Source organism: Symphalangus syndactylus, chromosome 7, assembly GCF_028878055.3.
Source record: "Symphalangus syndactylus isolate Jambi chromosome 7, NHGRI_mSymSyn1-v2.1_pri, whole genome shotgun sequence".
Lineage (NCBI taxonomy): Eukaryota > Metazoa > Chordata > Mammalia > Primates > Hylobatidae > Symphalangus > Symphalangus syndactylus.
Window position 1 is genome coordinate 89,511,431 of NC_072429.2, and position 15,672 is coordinate 89,527,102.

General features: G+C 34.9%; 1 protein-coding gene across 1 annotated transcript in view; it reads right to left on the reverse strand.

The window, feature by feature from the left end:
* C7H8orf88 (chromosome 7 C8orf88 homolog) overlaps positions 1 to 15,260 on the reverse strand; it is a 27,060-nt gene extending 11,800 nt beyond the window's left edge. Inside the window, exons 1-4 of the mRNA XM_055286728.2 lie at positions 15,100 to 15,260; positions 10,335 to 10,433; positions 8,549 to 8,622; positions 954 to 1,029 (exon numbers count right to left, since the gene is read on the reverse strand). Of these exons, the coding sequence (XP_055142703.1) occupies positions 954 to 1,029; positions 8,549 to 8,622; positions 10,335 to 10,407 (223 nt within the window). The 5' untranslated portion in view covers positions 10,408 to 10,433; positions 15,100 to 15,260. The remainder of the gene's footprint in view (positions 1 to 953; positions 1,030 to 8,548; positions 8,623 to 10,334; positions 10,434 to 15,099) is intronic.
* Between the last annotated feature and the right edge of the window lie 412 nt (positions 15,261 to 15,672).

The following is a 15,672-nucleotide window of genomic DNA, read 5'->3' on the forward strand; positions in this document are numbered from 1 at the left end:
AGATATGCATCTATTGGCTAAGTAGTTATATTTTACATAGTCATAGTAGTATGAAGAGTGAGTAACACTTTAATTGAAACTTGTGAAATACCTATGTGGTGGGGAGATGAAAGGGTGAAGAAGTGAAGGAACTGATGTGAAAGACATAAGTTCTCATTTACCAAGATAAAACATCAATCTAAAGTTTTCAAAAGTTGAGAAATTTGGAAATAATTGTATTTAGAAATATGAGGATAAATATTAGAAGAAAAAAATTAATGGTCTTGTCATACTTCAAATTTTTAAACTACATACATTAATTGACAAAAATTTGGAAACTAAAATCATTTTATTTTATTTTTAAAATAGCTAGTGTGGGAGAGACTATTGGTTCTCCCCTAGAGCAGTTCTTTCTTTTTGCTTCAGTAATAGAATTAACTGTATTGCTAAAGACTATGTTTTCCAATCCACCCTGCCAGTAGGCACAGTATGACCAAGTTCTGGCAACGTGATGTAAGTGGAAGTACTATGTGCAACTTCTGGGTCATACTCTTAAGGCAAACTTCCTTTCCCCTTTCCTCCTTCCTAATGGCTGTACAGGAACATGATGGCAGGAGCAGAGGCAGTTATCTTGGGACCATGAGATGGAAGCCATGTGTTGAGGATGGCATAGCAATAAGATAACAGAACAGTGGGAGAATAGAAACTTCACAGGGCAAAATCATTACAACAGTTCAGAATTTTACATGATATAGAAAATCTAGTAACAAACTCCTATCTTGTTTAAGCCATTGTATTCTGGTCTCTCCTTGAAAGCAGTCAAAGTGGTAGCCTGATTCATATAGATAGAAATCAATCTAAAAATATATAATAAAATTTCATATAAGTTTGCATCTAAGCGATAACGTAATATTAACTTCATATGAATGCTAAGACATTCAACGATAAAATTGGGAATTATGATAAAATTTTACCTTTTTTAACTGGAGACTGATGTTGCTGTTGCTCATTAAGACCTTGAGAAAAGGCTTGCATTCCATTCATCTTACACTGTTAAACATGAAGAAAATAAACTTTTTAACTCAGGTTTTAAAATTTTATATAATTAGTTTAACTAACCCAAAATATTTTCCTAATAATAAATGCATTTAGTGAGAGCTAAGTAATAAGCAATCATTATAAGTCTGCTTATTTAAAATGAGCAACAAAAACATCTTTCAAAATATGTTCACATATATCTACAGTTTTTCTGGCATTATTATAATTATTGTTGAAAAGGAATATAAAACTAAAGATGAATTTTATTGTCCTAAACATAAATAATTCCATAGCCATTAAAAGTATTTTTTCTTGACAAAAATGCCATTCAGAAAAAAAATTTAATTGATGAAAACAACACATTTTTATTCACAAAAATTCTGCAATAATACTATTTACTTTTTTAATTTCTGAAGTAGAGACTGATGTCACTTTATAAGCCCATGGACTGTTTCACCTAATGCCTTGGAAATAAGAGAAATAAGAAAAATTGATGTATCCAATGAGACAAAGAAAATCAGAAACATTGGCAGAGCTCTATGTCTTGAAGAGAGACGCCTTAGTGCAGAGTTTTTCCAGTCTCACTTGCAAGACCATCTTTATTATAAGATTGGCTAAGCTAATCTGATGATATTTTTAAAATCCATTTTTACCTAAATCCTTTTCTTCTGATCCCATGCTCACCAAGACATACTCAGATTCAATTTAGCTTTCCATAAATCTCCCTAGAAGTAAACAATATACCAGTTGTACCAGTAAGAGGAACCCAGAACACAAGACATCAAGATTTCTCATTATAAAATAATTGGTGTTCTGATTTTATAAATCAGTTTTACAAACTTAGTTAATACTATCTACCCCTGAGAGATTATCTCCTCTTGAGCTGACAAAAATCAGTTTGCAAACCATCCCTGAATTAAGGTAAATCATGAAGGTAGGTTTCTTTGGAGACATCGACCCTTAAAAATAAATTCTTGACAAAAATGCCATTCAGAAAAAAAATTTAATTGATGAAAACAACACATTTTTATTCACAAAAATTCTGCAATAATACTATTTACTTTTTTGCTCCATCAATCATTGTATTGACAAGTTGTAAGCCATTCCTTAAATTTCTGTGAATGCTAACTACTCCACCTAAAGGCAGTAGGACTAATTATCTAATGCTATGACACAATAAAGTCTATGGAGATAATTCTACACTATTGAAACAAGAATGTCATCAGAAAAAAAATCAAGTTTTAGTAGAGCTTTTTAAGTAGAGATAGAAAAAATGGAAAATGCCTAAGATTTGGGTTCTCCAAAGTTCTTCCAGACTGTTGTATTTAATTAACTATAAAATGGTATTCTAAAAATTTAAAAAAAAAACGATTTCTTACCTCTGGATATTTTAGCAGATGCACATTTCACTAAGTGTGTAACATCTACTTAAATGCAAGATCTAAAATCAAACTTGAAGGTAAAATTGTACTTTGTCATGGCTGTACATATTAAAAACTTAAAATACTGATTATTTCAAATAATAGCATGTAAAAAGTACACCTACAAAAAGTTTTATACAGTGATTATCTATATGTTATCTCATTTAATTATAATCCTATAAGGAATAAGGCAAGTGTTATGATCACTATGTTATAGGTAAGGAAAATCAGACCAGAAGAGTTTGGTGACCAAGCCAAAAGTACACAGATAAGAAACAGCTGAGCTAGGTTTTGAAACTCAAGGCTACTATGTAAATTTGTGAAGTATATGCATCTAAAGGGTTACCATTCACCACATAAATGTTGTATATTTTCTAGCAGATAGCAGCAAAGTATCTTACTCAAAAAAAAAACTTGTATTTTTCTATAATTTTTCATTCCTCTTCTAATTCTTGCAAAGGTGCCAAATGGGTAGTAGTGGATCTGTTGAACTCATTCATTTAACAAACACAGAGTGCCTATGACATGACAAGCACTGTGCTTTGTGTAAGGAAACACAAAGATGAACATGACATTCCAGTATCTGTTCTCAGAGACTCACAAACTAAAAGGCAGAAAAATAGAAGAGCAAATCATAATAAAATTTGAGAAGCTCTGTAATAAAGATATGCAGAAAGTACAATAAAAGGACTGGGTCAGGGTATCAAACTTGGCTTAGAAATGCCAGGAAAGGCTTTACATAGGAGATGATGCTTATACTGACTCTTGAAGGATCAGTAGGAGTTAGCCTGGCAAACTAATGAAAAATTAATGTTTATGGAATAAAGGAATAGCCTTGTACTGAAGAGCATAGGAAAATATGGCTAGTTCAGGGAATGGAAAAGGTTAAACAGAGGAGTAAAGCAGGATAAGCATCAAGTTTCTTATAATTTTATTCAAATCAAGTGCTCTTTGCAATGGCACAATTCCCCAATATGCATGCCCAGATTTTCTATTTAGACTTTTTGTATTTTTTTGAGACAGTGCCTTGCTCTGTCACCCAGGCTGGAGCACAGTACCACGATCATAGGTCACTGTAACCTTGAACTCCTGAGCTCAAGTCATCCTCCCAACTCAGCCTCCTGAGGAGCTAGGACTACAGGCATATACCACCATACCCAGCTACTTTTCAAAAGTTTTTGTAGAGACAAGATCTTCCTACATTGCCCAAGCTGGTCTCATACTCCTGGGCTCAGGTGATCCTCCCACTTCAGCCTTCCAAAGTGCTAGGACTACAAGTGTGAGTACCCCACTGGCCCTTTTATATTCTATAGCAAGAATGTTCCCGGCCTCTGTCACTCGTCTTAAACAAATGTATACCACTGAGATCAGGAAAGAGAATAAGAAGAGACAAATGCATATCACTCTCCATTCCTAGAATGAAAAGTTAAAGTGTGAGATTTCTAGGCAATATCAAAAGACAAAAGGTAAACACGAAAAAAATTACAATTCGTATCTTAAATGGTTTCACCTAAAAGAGCTCCCAGGAAACAATTTTTTAAAAAATAAAAAAGCCTATAGAAGAGAATGGGCAAAGGGCAAGAAATGGTTACACAGAGGAGAGGAAATCCAAATGACTCTGAAACAGATCAAAGTTAGCCACAAATTCTTGATACTCTTCTCATCACGAGGTAAATTCTGTATCTCCTTCACTTAAATCTTGGCAAAATCTATGACTGTTCCTACCAATATACATTTCAGAAGTGACACAGTGCTAGTTTCCAGTCCCAGATATTAAGAGACTGGCAACTTCTATCTCATGTCCCTTTGACATTAGTCTTGGAACCCACATGTAGTGTTGTAAGAAGCCCAAGCCACTTGGAAACGCCATTTGTAGGTGCTCATTCCAGTTCATAGTACCAGCTGAGCTCCAAGCCAATGGCCAGTATTAATTGACAGCCAGGTGAGTGAGCCATTTTTATCATCCAGTCCAGTCAAGCCTTTAAGTGATTCCTGTCCTCGATGCTATCTGACTGCAACTACATGACTATACTAAGGTGAGATAGGGCCAGCTGAGTACAGTCATCCCAGAAGACCATGAAAGATAAAAATAAGCTATTGTTTTAAGCCAAAATTTTCAAATACTTTGTTATGAAGAAATAATGAAAAACAGGTTAAAGGAAGTTGTTTATAAAGAAAGATAATACCAGACAGAGCCATGGATTTACACAAAGAAATAAAAAGTTCTGGAAAGGCAATAAATGAAAGTAAAACAAAATTCTTTCTTTTAGTTTTTAAAGTTAAAAGATAACACAGAAAGAAAAAAAAACATTAATAATGATTGTGTGTTTACAGTCCAAACAAAAGTAAAATTATCATCATAATAAGCACAAGAATGTAAGAGTGGTCTCTACAAAAAAAGTTACTAGATCTAATAATTGAGTTTAACAAAATCACTATACAAAATCAATTATTTTTCTAAACCCTAGCAACCAATCAGTAAAATTTAAAATTTACAAAAAATACCATTTACAATAGTATTGAAATATCTGAAACACTTATAAATTTTATAAATGATGTTCAAAAGCCCTATGCTGGAAAATACAAAGAATCAAGGGATATGTCATGTTAATAGATCATAAGATGTCAATTATTCCCATATTAATCTATAAATTCAATCAAAATGCCAATAGACGTTTTGTAGAAAATGACAAGCTCACTTAAAATTTATATGCAAATACAAAAGACCTAGAATTGTAAAGATAAATTTTAGAAACAAAGTTAGTGACCTTTCACAACCTGGTTTCAAGACATCATAAAGCTACAGTAGACTATAAAGTGTAATATTGACATAAAGATAGACATAAATCAACAGAACATAATAGTTTTGAAATAAATTAATGCATGTATGATATACTGATTTTTCAATAAACTTTTGCAGTTCAATAATAAAAAGACAAACAACCCAAATAATAGAAACAGGCAAAAAGATATGAACAGACACTCCACCAAAAAAAATTTTTTTAAAGAAAGAAAAAGGGAAAGAAAAACACAGATGTCAAAGAAGTTCATGATAAGATGCCAAATCTCACTAAGCATTAGGAAAATGTTAATTTAAACACAAGGAGATACCACTACTCACACACTAAAATGGCTAAAAATAAAAAGATTGACCATACTAATGTCAGTAAGGCTGTGAAGCATCTGGAGCTCCCTCATATTATGGATGAGAAGGTAAAATGGCACAACCACTTTGGAAAACAACATTTTATGATATCTTATAATGCTAAACAAACTTACTATATGATCTATCAATTCCACTCCTGGGTAGTATCTGTATTTCCACACAAAGATTTGTACATGATAGTCTATAGTAGCATTATTCATAATATCCAAAAACTAGATACAATCCAATGTTTGTCAACTGATCAATAAACAAACTTGTATATTTAAAGTAGGACACTATTCCACATTAAAAAAAAAACCAACTACTGATATATACAACATGAAAGGATCTCATAAACATAATGCTGAGCAAAAGAACCCAGCACCAAGGAATACACATTATATTTTTCATTTATATGAAACTCTAGAACAGTAAAAACTAACTTATCTATCATTAAAAGAAGGAGATCAGTGGATGTATGGGGCAGGAAGGAGGGCAAGGGGTTAGTGTTAAGTGTAAGTGGTAAATTATTGCAAGGGGATATAAGGACATTTTGGAGGAAGATGGAAGATTTTCATTGTGGGGTTCATTACATAGGATAAATATTTCTCAAAACTCATTGAACAAATGAGTTCACTTTACTATATGTAAATTATACCTCAATAAAGGTGGTTTGAAAATATATCAAGTATCTCTAACATAGGTTCTAATAGCGTTTGCACTATAATTGAAGCAGCAGACAAAACTGTACATTTAGAAGTAATTTAATGCATAATTTGATTTTTCTCTATAAAACTGCAATGTTAACATTAATTTTTTACATATAAAGTGAAAGAAGGTCAGTGGTTCCAAAAAGTAATGAATATTACTGTTGTATTTAATTAGGGAACTGTTAGCTGCTAGAACAAATAAAACATTTCTATGACTTATAGAAAACTCATAATAAAGCCAGAGTAATTAAGACATCATGATACTGATTATACAGAGATACAAAAACGATCACTAGAACAGAATAAAGAGCCCAGAACAGATATATCCATATGAAAAATTATTATATAATTAAAATTCCACTATAAATCAGTGTGGAAAGGATGAATTATTCAATAAATTATGCTTTACAATCGGTTGCTTATAGGATAAAAACTAGATTTCTATCCTACACCATCCAAAAAATCACCTTGAGGTAGACTACACACCTAAATATGAAAGCAAAACTTCAAAGCTTTTGGAAGAATATATAGAAAATATGTTTTAATTTTGGAAATGGGAAGACTTCTTAAAAGTGAAATCCTAAAGAAAAACATTGATAATATCACTACATTAATATTTAAAACTTTTAAATAAAAAATGCCACACAAAAAATGACTCTCTAACAGACCATATTCCTGGAAAAGAAAATATTTTTATGCACATAAGAAAAACAATTAGAATCCAGAACATATTTTAAAGGCATATAAATCAAAAATAATAAAATCCAGGAAAAATGGGATAATAACATGAATTGGCAATTCACAAAAGAGGAAATCCAAATGGTCAAACTAAACATACGAAAAGATGCTCTACTTCACAAGTAATAGAAAATTAAAAATTAAAACCAACCTAAATATATAATTTCTCATGCACTGTCTCACCCAATGTTCAAATCTGACAATAGCAAGGTGAGGACATAGAAAAATCAGAGCCCCTGTTCATACAAATTGCTTTGAAGAGTAAGTTGGCAGTATCTAAAAGTTGAAATTAAGAATACTTAGTAACTCTACTCTAATTTTATGCCACAGAAAACTTCTCAAACATGTAAAAATGAAACATATAGATGGCAGTCACAATAGCATTTATTATAATATAGAAACAAGTGCCCATCAACAGAAAATAGAAAAAAAATGTGGTATAGTCACATATATTAAAAGATTGTTCTATATCAGTTCATATTTAACTGCTTTATTCATTGTAAAGTTGCCTAGTATTCTATTTACAAATATACTTATGGTTGTGCATGCATAGTCTATTCCTGGATAAGAAATAGTATCTAGAGGCCAGGCACAGTGGCTCACGCCTGTAATCCCAATACTTTGGGAGGCCGAGGCAGGCGGATCACCTGAGGTTGGAAGCTCAAGACTAGCCTGGCCAATATGGTGAAACCCCATCTGTACTAAAAGTACAAAAAAAAAAATTAACTGGGCGTCGTGGCGGGTGCCTATAATCCCAGCTACTCAGGAGGCTGAAGCAGGAGAATCGCTTGAACCCTGGAGGTGGAGGTTGCAGTGAGTCGAGATTGTGCCATTGCACTCCAGCTTGGGCAACAAGAGTGAAACTCCATCTCAAACACAAAACAAAACAAAACAAAAGACAGAGAGAGAAAGAAATAGTATCTAGGTAAGAAACTGGTACAATGCATCTGGATAAGAAACTGGTGCAATGCTTACTTCTGATCAGAGAAAATAGGAGACTGGGACAGAGATTGGAGGGAAACTTTTCAATAAACGTCATTTTGTATATTTTGAATTTCAAACTTTGTGACTTAATTTAATTTTGACTTTAATTTTTTTAGTCAAAAAATTAAAATTTGTAATAAAATATTAAAGCAAAGATGACAAAATCCTATTTACATAAAACAAATAAAACAATTCTATTTATCATAGCAAAAGTACAAACATATTCATGGAAAAAATAAATTAAGGATAGTTATCTATGGGCAGGATGGGAAGGAAATACGATGGTAGAAGCACATATATAGAGTTTGTAACTATATGTGAAGTTGTTTTTCTTTAAACTTTTTTAAAGCAAATATAGCAAAATGTTTAGACTTAATGCTGGGTGACAGATAAATGGGTGTTACATTATCTTTAACATATGTACATAAATTTTTATAAAGTATATAAAGCATAGTATCTGGCACATAATAGCCATCTAACACGTTACTTTCCAATCTATAATATTTCTTTTTGTTATAATTTCTAAGACTTACTCTGCTAACTCCACTTTGTATGCACTGAGTGTTGCATGGATATTCATTTTGAAAGTTGAGAGGGAACACTGCTCCTGTTAGGAGAGAAAGAAAACAATTTTATGTATCTATTATTTCAATAAATAATATAATCAACTAAAAAGCTTAAGTATCCAAGATATTCTTGGCACTGTTTTGAAATGTGTTCTGACAGTTCATTTATTCAACATTCATCCAGTCTTATGAAATGTCAGATGCTGTGTTAAAAGGATGGGCATACAAACATGAAAAGAGTTCAGAGATAAGAGTTCACAGCCTATTTTAAAAGACAAGTTCATATATAATGATTATAATACAATTTGATAAGCAGTACGCTTATTGAGAGATTTAGAGAAAGTACTAGGGCAAGTAGAATAGGTTTGGGGTATCACATAGGTTTCACAACATGAAGTAATTAAATCTGAATCTGAATCTAAAAGAAAAAGTAGTGATTCCTTTAGGGATCTGAGATGGCCAGGGAGTATGTAAGCATGTTAAGAAACACCAAAATTAATTTGTGATTTACTAGACTTTTCTGCCTAATAATTCCCTACTCTGCTGTCTGGATCTTAAGAAGGTACAACTAAATAAGATACCAGGGCTACCTGCCCACATTGCATCCCCTCTCATTCTCATTCTTCCACGTAACAACCTTGGAGAGAAATCAGTGAAAAATTGGATCTGCAGAGATGAAGGGGGGTGGGAGTTGCTGGAAAAAGTCACAGAAAAGAGCTGCTGCAATTGTTTTACATTCTTTCCTTTAGGATAAAATTTGAGACTTGACCCTACACAATCGCTTCCACTGCACCAGAAGTATACAGAATCAGCATTACTCAGCTATGGTCCCAGAAGATCCATTAATTTCATTTATCTGACATAAGTCACAGGCATATTGACAGCAAACATAACCAAAGTGGAGATTATCATCTTCCTTGAAGGATCCAATGATGGGAAAATGAACACAGGATAGAAACTGGTGCCACTTCTACCTTTTTTGCTTCATTTGTAAACTCAATAAAGTATCCGTATTTTCCTGTTTCTAAGTAGTAACTTAATTCAGCTGAATACACAGACTAAGAAAAAGTTCAAAAAGTTATATGTGTATCACCTGAAGTAGACACAGAAGCCATTCTAGCAACAAGTAATTAACAGAATTAAAAGACTAATATTCCAATTTAGAAGTTAAATACCAGGTATTTCAGGAATTTCTCCAAAAGAATAGCTTCATGGGCAAAAGAAAAACATTTTAGAATGTTTAAAATAGATATTTCGAAATTAGACCTGTTCTAGTTCAAACACAGTCATAACCTCTATCAGAGCACAAGTATGACACAACTACTACAGAAGCTTTAAGATTTATGCTAATCTTTTTTTTGGCATTTAGTTATGTACTTATTCTTTTAAAAGGTTAAATTCTTTCTCCAGCATGATTGCCCTGCAGTGACCATAATCACAGGGCACAATTTGTACTGGGAGTATCACTGACCAGAAGCCAGAAGCCTACAAAAATGAGACATGAAAAAAACCACACGCACAAAAAGTTACTTTCAGTCAAGGGTTATTCTTCCTACCTTTGTTGGTCTGGTAGACTACAGATTGGTAGGTAATTAAGAATCTTTTTCCTTTAGTAATACTTATAAACTCTTAGTTTTCATTATTTCTTGAAATATCCACCTGAAACAATTACTTTATATATTATTTAGCTTTTCAAATACTAATTAGTCATTAATACATTAATATTTAAAGAACTGTACAATCTATTACTCACCTGGGGGAGAAGTCAGATGACGAACAGGTCTTGCTGGTTGAAGCGGTTTACCAATTAATTTTTTGGTTTCCATTGTCACAAAGACCTTGAGGTTCCATACTAGAAGAAGAAAAAATACATTTTTATCTTTTGGACAAAATAATCAAGATGCTTTACATATATACAAATAACCACATCTTTTTTTAAGATGACTATTTTACAAGTTAAAGTGGAAAACACAAACACAAAAAAGTATTTAATATGCAATACTCAGACTCCTTTTATAGCGTTTGTCACAGTTAAACATTCCCTCTTTGAAACATTTTCTTTAACTTTACTGACTCCGTATTTCTGTTTTTCTTTTCTTTTGAGGCAGAGTCTCACTCTGTCACCCAGGCTGGACTGCAGTGGCACAATCATAGCTCACTTCAACTTAAAGCTCCTGGGCTCAAGAGATCCTCCTGCCTTAGCCTTCCAAATAGCTGGGATTACAGGCATGAACCACCATGCCCGGCTAATATATTTTTTTAAAGATGGGGTCTCACTATGTTGCCCCGGCTATGTTCTTTTGGTTTGTTTCCTATTTCTTCGATTGTCTCTTCTAACTTCCTTAGCTGATTCCTCTTCTTCTATCTTTCTTCCGAATTTGGCTTTGGTCTTCTTAGCTAAAACTCATCTACGTTCATGGCTGCAACTTCCTATCTACACGATAAATATGCCCTAATTTATACTTCCAGAATCCACTTCTCTTTTAAACTCCAGTTCTATTTTTCTAATTGTCTAATAATATTTCAATTTATATATTATCACAGGTACCTCAAATTCAACATATCTAAAATCTAATTAATAACTTTAACTCCTGTATTCCTTTAAAGTCATCACCAACTCCCTTGGACCACACTTGGTAAAACTGCCTTCAATTTGACGGGCTAAATTAGAGCCTCTGATTCCAAAATCAGTCTTTAATTTCTGTTCATGATACTTCCAAAATATTAATGTTATTTTGTTTCACCATATATTTGGACATTCAGGTGGTCTATAGTTCCCTCACTATCTCTGCTGCTCTTCTTCCAAACAGCTATTTATCTGTCAAGACCAAGATCAAGCTCTTGCCACTTCTTTGGAAAATATCCCCCTGTCTCAACAGGTAAGGTTAAATAAAATAGTCTCCATGAAGTTCTCTAATAATAAAATAATAATAGCGATAATAATAATTCCTCCTTCCTTACATTCCTCCTCCACTTGTCTCTACTGTATTTTATCAGTTTTTCTAAAGTATATCATAGTAAATATATTACATGTCTACTTGATTGGACTATCAGTTGAGGCCACAAAAACCAGACCTTATTTATTTTTGTATTCCAGTATCTGCAACACAGATTAAATAAACTCTATAAACATTAAGCACCTCATCACTGCAACTAAAATCTGACACCTGTATGGGACACAAGATTTCCAAATTTTGATGCCCATCAAGACAAGGTCAAAAATAAAAGTCCACTTGATTTTGCACCTGCTTATCCAGAAATAATTGTAACCATATGATATTAAGCAAATCATAAGTCTAAGTGCCTATTTCACCAAGTATAAGATAGAGTTAGTAATCCTTTAAGTTCCCAGAAATGTTTTATCCTATTTTTAAAATATCTTTGGACATGTATAATTCAAATGTTAAAATTATAAACTTATAAACAACCTCTCAAAATTAGGAATGATAACTAAGTACCCAAAAGTTACTATTTGGAGATAAGCCAGCAAGTACTTCAAGTTAATATCAACCCAGCTTTGTAATGTGTCTGTTAACTAGTATTTCAACGTGGCAATTAACAACCTCTAAACAAAACTAATGCTCTCTGTACTTTTTGCGCAATACAATTGGATATAACAAGATGAAAAACAGTTATAAGCACAAATAGAAAAAATACTTCAAATAAATAGTTATTAATATTTTCTATGTGGAAGAGTATATTTAAAATAAGGACCAAAAAGCAACCTAATATACATTGCTTTATTTGATGTTTATCCTAGCTATTTTAGTTAAGACCCCAATACTAGCATGTAGTAACTTTCCATCCTGTTCCCCATATGAAACTAGTGAATCAGAATACAATAGAATAGAGTACTTTGGCACACACTTCGTTGTTTTTCATTGCTCAGCTGAAATTTAGTTGTAGGTTGTTAAATCTTTTCCAATCGCTGAGCAAGGCAAATCCACAGTATTTAAACTAGGGATTTTCAAGAGTTGGGGATTACAGAACTCCATTATATGACTTTGCAACACAAGTAAATAAACAAAAAATAAAAGCTCTTTTGGTGCCACCTACCCTTCAATTTACAGTAGGAAAGATACAGCAATGGCTCCCTGTATATAAATCCACATCAGTTAAGGAAATTAGAAAAGATGGTGTCATTCAGTACTCTGTTTAATATTTTTTTTTAAAGTAAACTATGCCTGCAGGGAAACACTGACATTATAGGGGACAAGTTTGGGATTACAATGCATACTACATTCCACCATCATGTTATTAATGAAAAAGGTTAAGTATTTATAAAAAGTAATTATTATTGTAAAACTGATTCACGAGATTATAATTAAGGCAGAACTCCATAAACCAAAACCTAATTCTCAGTTTAGTTAAAAATAATAAAGACTTAACAGCACTACAAAGTCATTATACAAAATAAATTCAATCTTAAACTCTAATGCCTGCTTCAGCCATGGAATGTAGAGATCAAAAAGTTTCCCTTGAAACTACTGGTACTACCTAGAGTGGGCATGTATGATATCAACTATTCAAAGCACAGTTACAAAATAAACAGAATTCTGCCTACAACATTGGGTAGCAAGTAGTGGGCCTATCATAAGGTTGTAAAACGTAAATTTTAAAATGTAAATGTATAGTTTTGTGGTATAAATGTTTTTTAAAGGATATTTTGATCCAATGTCTCCAAAAAACTTTCTGTTAATACATGCTGAGAAATGGTTGCTGAATAGTTTTTTTCAAGATCACACGCACTTAACAAATCATCTTTAAAGACCAAGTTGTATGAATAGAATATTGGTAAATCAGTTAGTTATTTACAGTTGCTATTCTACATCTGGCAATACTAACTATATCTTAGATTCCTTTTCTGTTTTAAAAAATTTACCTAAGTAGGAATCTTCAGGCCTTATCAGTCCTGATATTATCAATAAACCTAGAATTGTCTAAAATACAATGGGATAATAAGCAGATATACTGACCACTTTGGCCAAAATCTTATTAATCTTATTTTTTAATTAAGATGCCATTTTTAAGGTCCTACTACATACTAAATATAATTTCATTTAATTTTGAGCCATACATGAACTGTGGGAGAAAATTATTATTAGTCCCACTTTACAGATAAGAAACCTGAGGCTCAGAAAAATAAGAGACATGCCCAAGTCCACACAGCTACTAAGTGCTAGATATTAGGATTTGACTACAAAGTTCACACCTTTATATCAAAACTTGCCTATTTGTTACATAAAAGAAAGATATCTGACTGTCCATTTATTATATGAGGACACTGCGTGTATAGATTTAAAAATTAATGTGAAAAGTAACATTTATTTATAAGGCCATGCAGAATAAATTGGTATATGCTAATAATACCCATTTCCTCAATTTACCATTTTTCTTAGAACACTAAATAAATTAGGGAGTACTGTGCTTTCCTCACACTACAGACATGGTATACTGCCATACTAACCATAGATCACAGCATATGAAATATACTATGCACTGTTTTTAGAAGCTGAGTACTATACTTAAACTCCAATATAAATTCTAATCTTGTTTGGAAAGTACTGATGCTTCCGCTGCCGTTGAGAAATAAGATCATATGAAGTGAAATGATGAAATGAAAAGACCATATTTGAATTTACCTTGTGTATATTTCCCATATGATAACCAGATAAAATTTCATCTCAATTTCCAACTTCAAAACATTACAAAGTTAGGATTCCTTGAAACCCAATACTGCTTGTAAGTAAACTGCTCACACTGACTAAATGATAGATGAAGAGAAACATACAGGAAACATCGGGGAGTAAGAAATAAAACACCTATGACTCAAGTGGTGAAAGACATTTCACGTTCCACCTATCTGGTTGCACTATTAAGGAAAAATTAAAACGAAAATATCAAAAAACTAGAAGCTAGGAGAGTTCCAACATATCTTGCATTTCATGCCTTCTCTTTATAACTAACTTAACTTTTTTTTTTTTTTTTGGTCTATTTGAGGGATTTCTCAAAACAAACACAATTTAACATTCAGATGGGCTAAAGCTGTCCAGGTAATAGGTGTCTGTGATTACTTTAGTCATGTAACTGTCCTTTCCGTAGCTTTGACTAAAACACCAACAATGAAAACCTTGTGCCACCGGGTGTAGGGGGCAAATCGTCTTGAAAGCCTCCCACCGCCTGGCACCAGGTGCTGGGGCAGAGCCAAGGGGAGCTGTGTACTTAGCTCCTTTTTTGGCGATGGCTTTGGTCTCCACCACTTGCCCCTCCGTCGGGCTGCCCCGGCCCCCTACACTTTCCTTCCCCTCATCCGACGCGCTCGCTCCCATCCCACTCCCATTCAGGGTCCACAGGGTACTAAAGGGGCCCTGAGAGATTTCCCGACCCACCTCAGAGCTTCTCTCCCTCGCCTCAACTTTCCCGGGGTCGGGCCTGGGAGACGGCGCCCACTCGCCTCCTCCACACCACGGGGCCCGACTTCCGTCCCCCAGTGTCGCTCATCCTCCCCAGCCACTTACCGACTCAAGATCCACGAGGATTTCGGGGCAGCAGCGTCGCCGCGCTCAGCCCAGACGCGGAGGCCGAGCGCCCTGCTGCCCGTCGGGGAACGGCTCCTGCCGCTGGTCCGCTGGCTGACCGCGGTGGCGGCGCCAGGGGGCGGGGGGCGGGGGGCGGGGGCGGGGCGGGGGGCGGGGGGCGGGGGCGGGGCGGGGGGCGGGGGGCGGGGCGGGCCCAGGGCGGGCGCGGGGCGTGGCCTCGGGCGCGGATCCTCGAGAGCAGCCGCACGCCCGCCGGGGTAGAACCGTTAAAAGGGTGGCGCGCGCTTCCCCGGGAGAGCTGGGCGCTTGGGGTTGGAGCGGCGCCGCCGGGAGCTGGTCGTCTAGGGCAGGAGGCCGCGAGTTGGGCGCTGACAGGCTAGCCCTCGACGGGGCGCGCCCGCGTGAACGGCCTTGGGGGCCCCAGACAGTGGCCCTGCTTGTGCGAAGACTGCGAAACGCCAGGCGGGCCGCCTGCTGGGGGCTTGGCGGCGGGTTCCAGGCAGCGTCTGTGAGGGAGGCCGCCTCTGTGAGGGAGGCCGCCGTCGTGCTGAC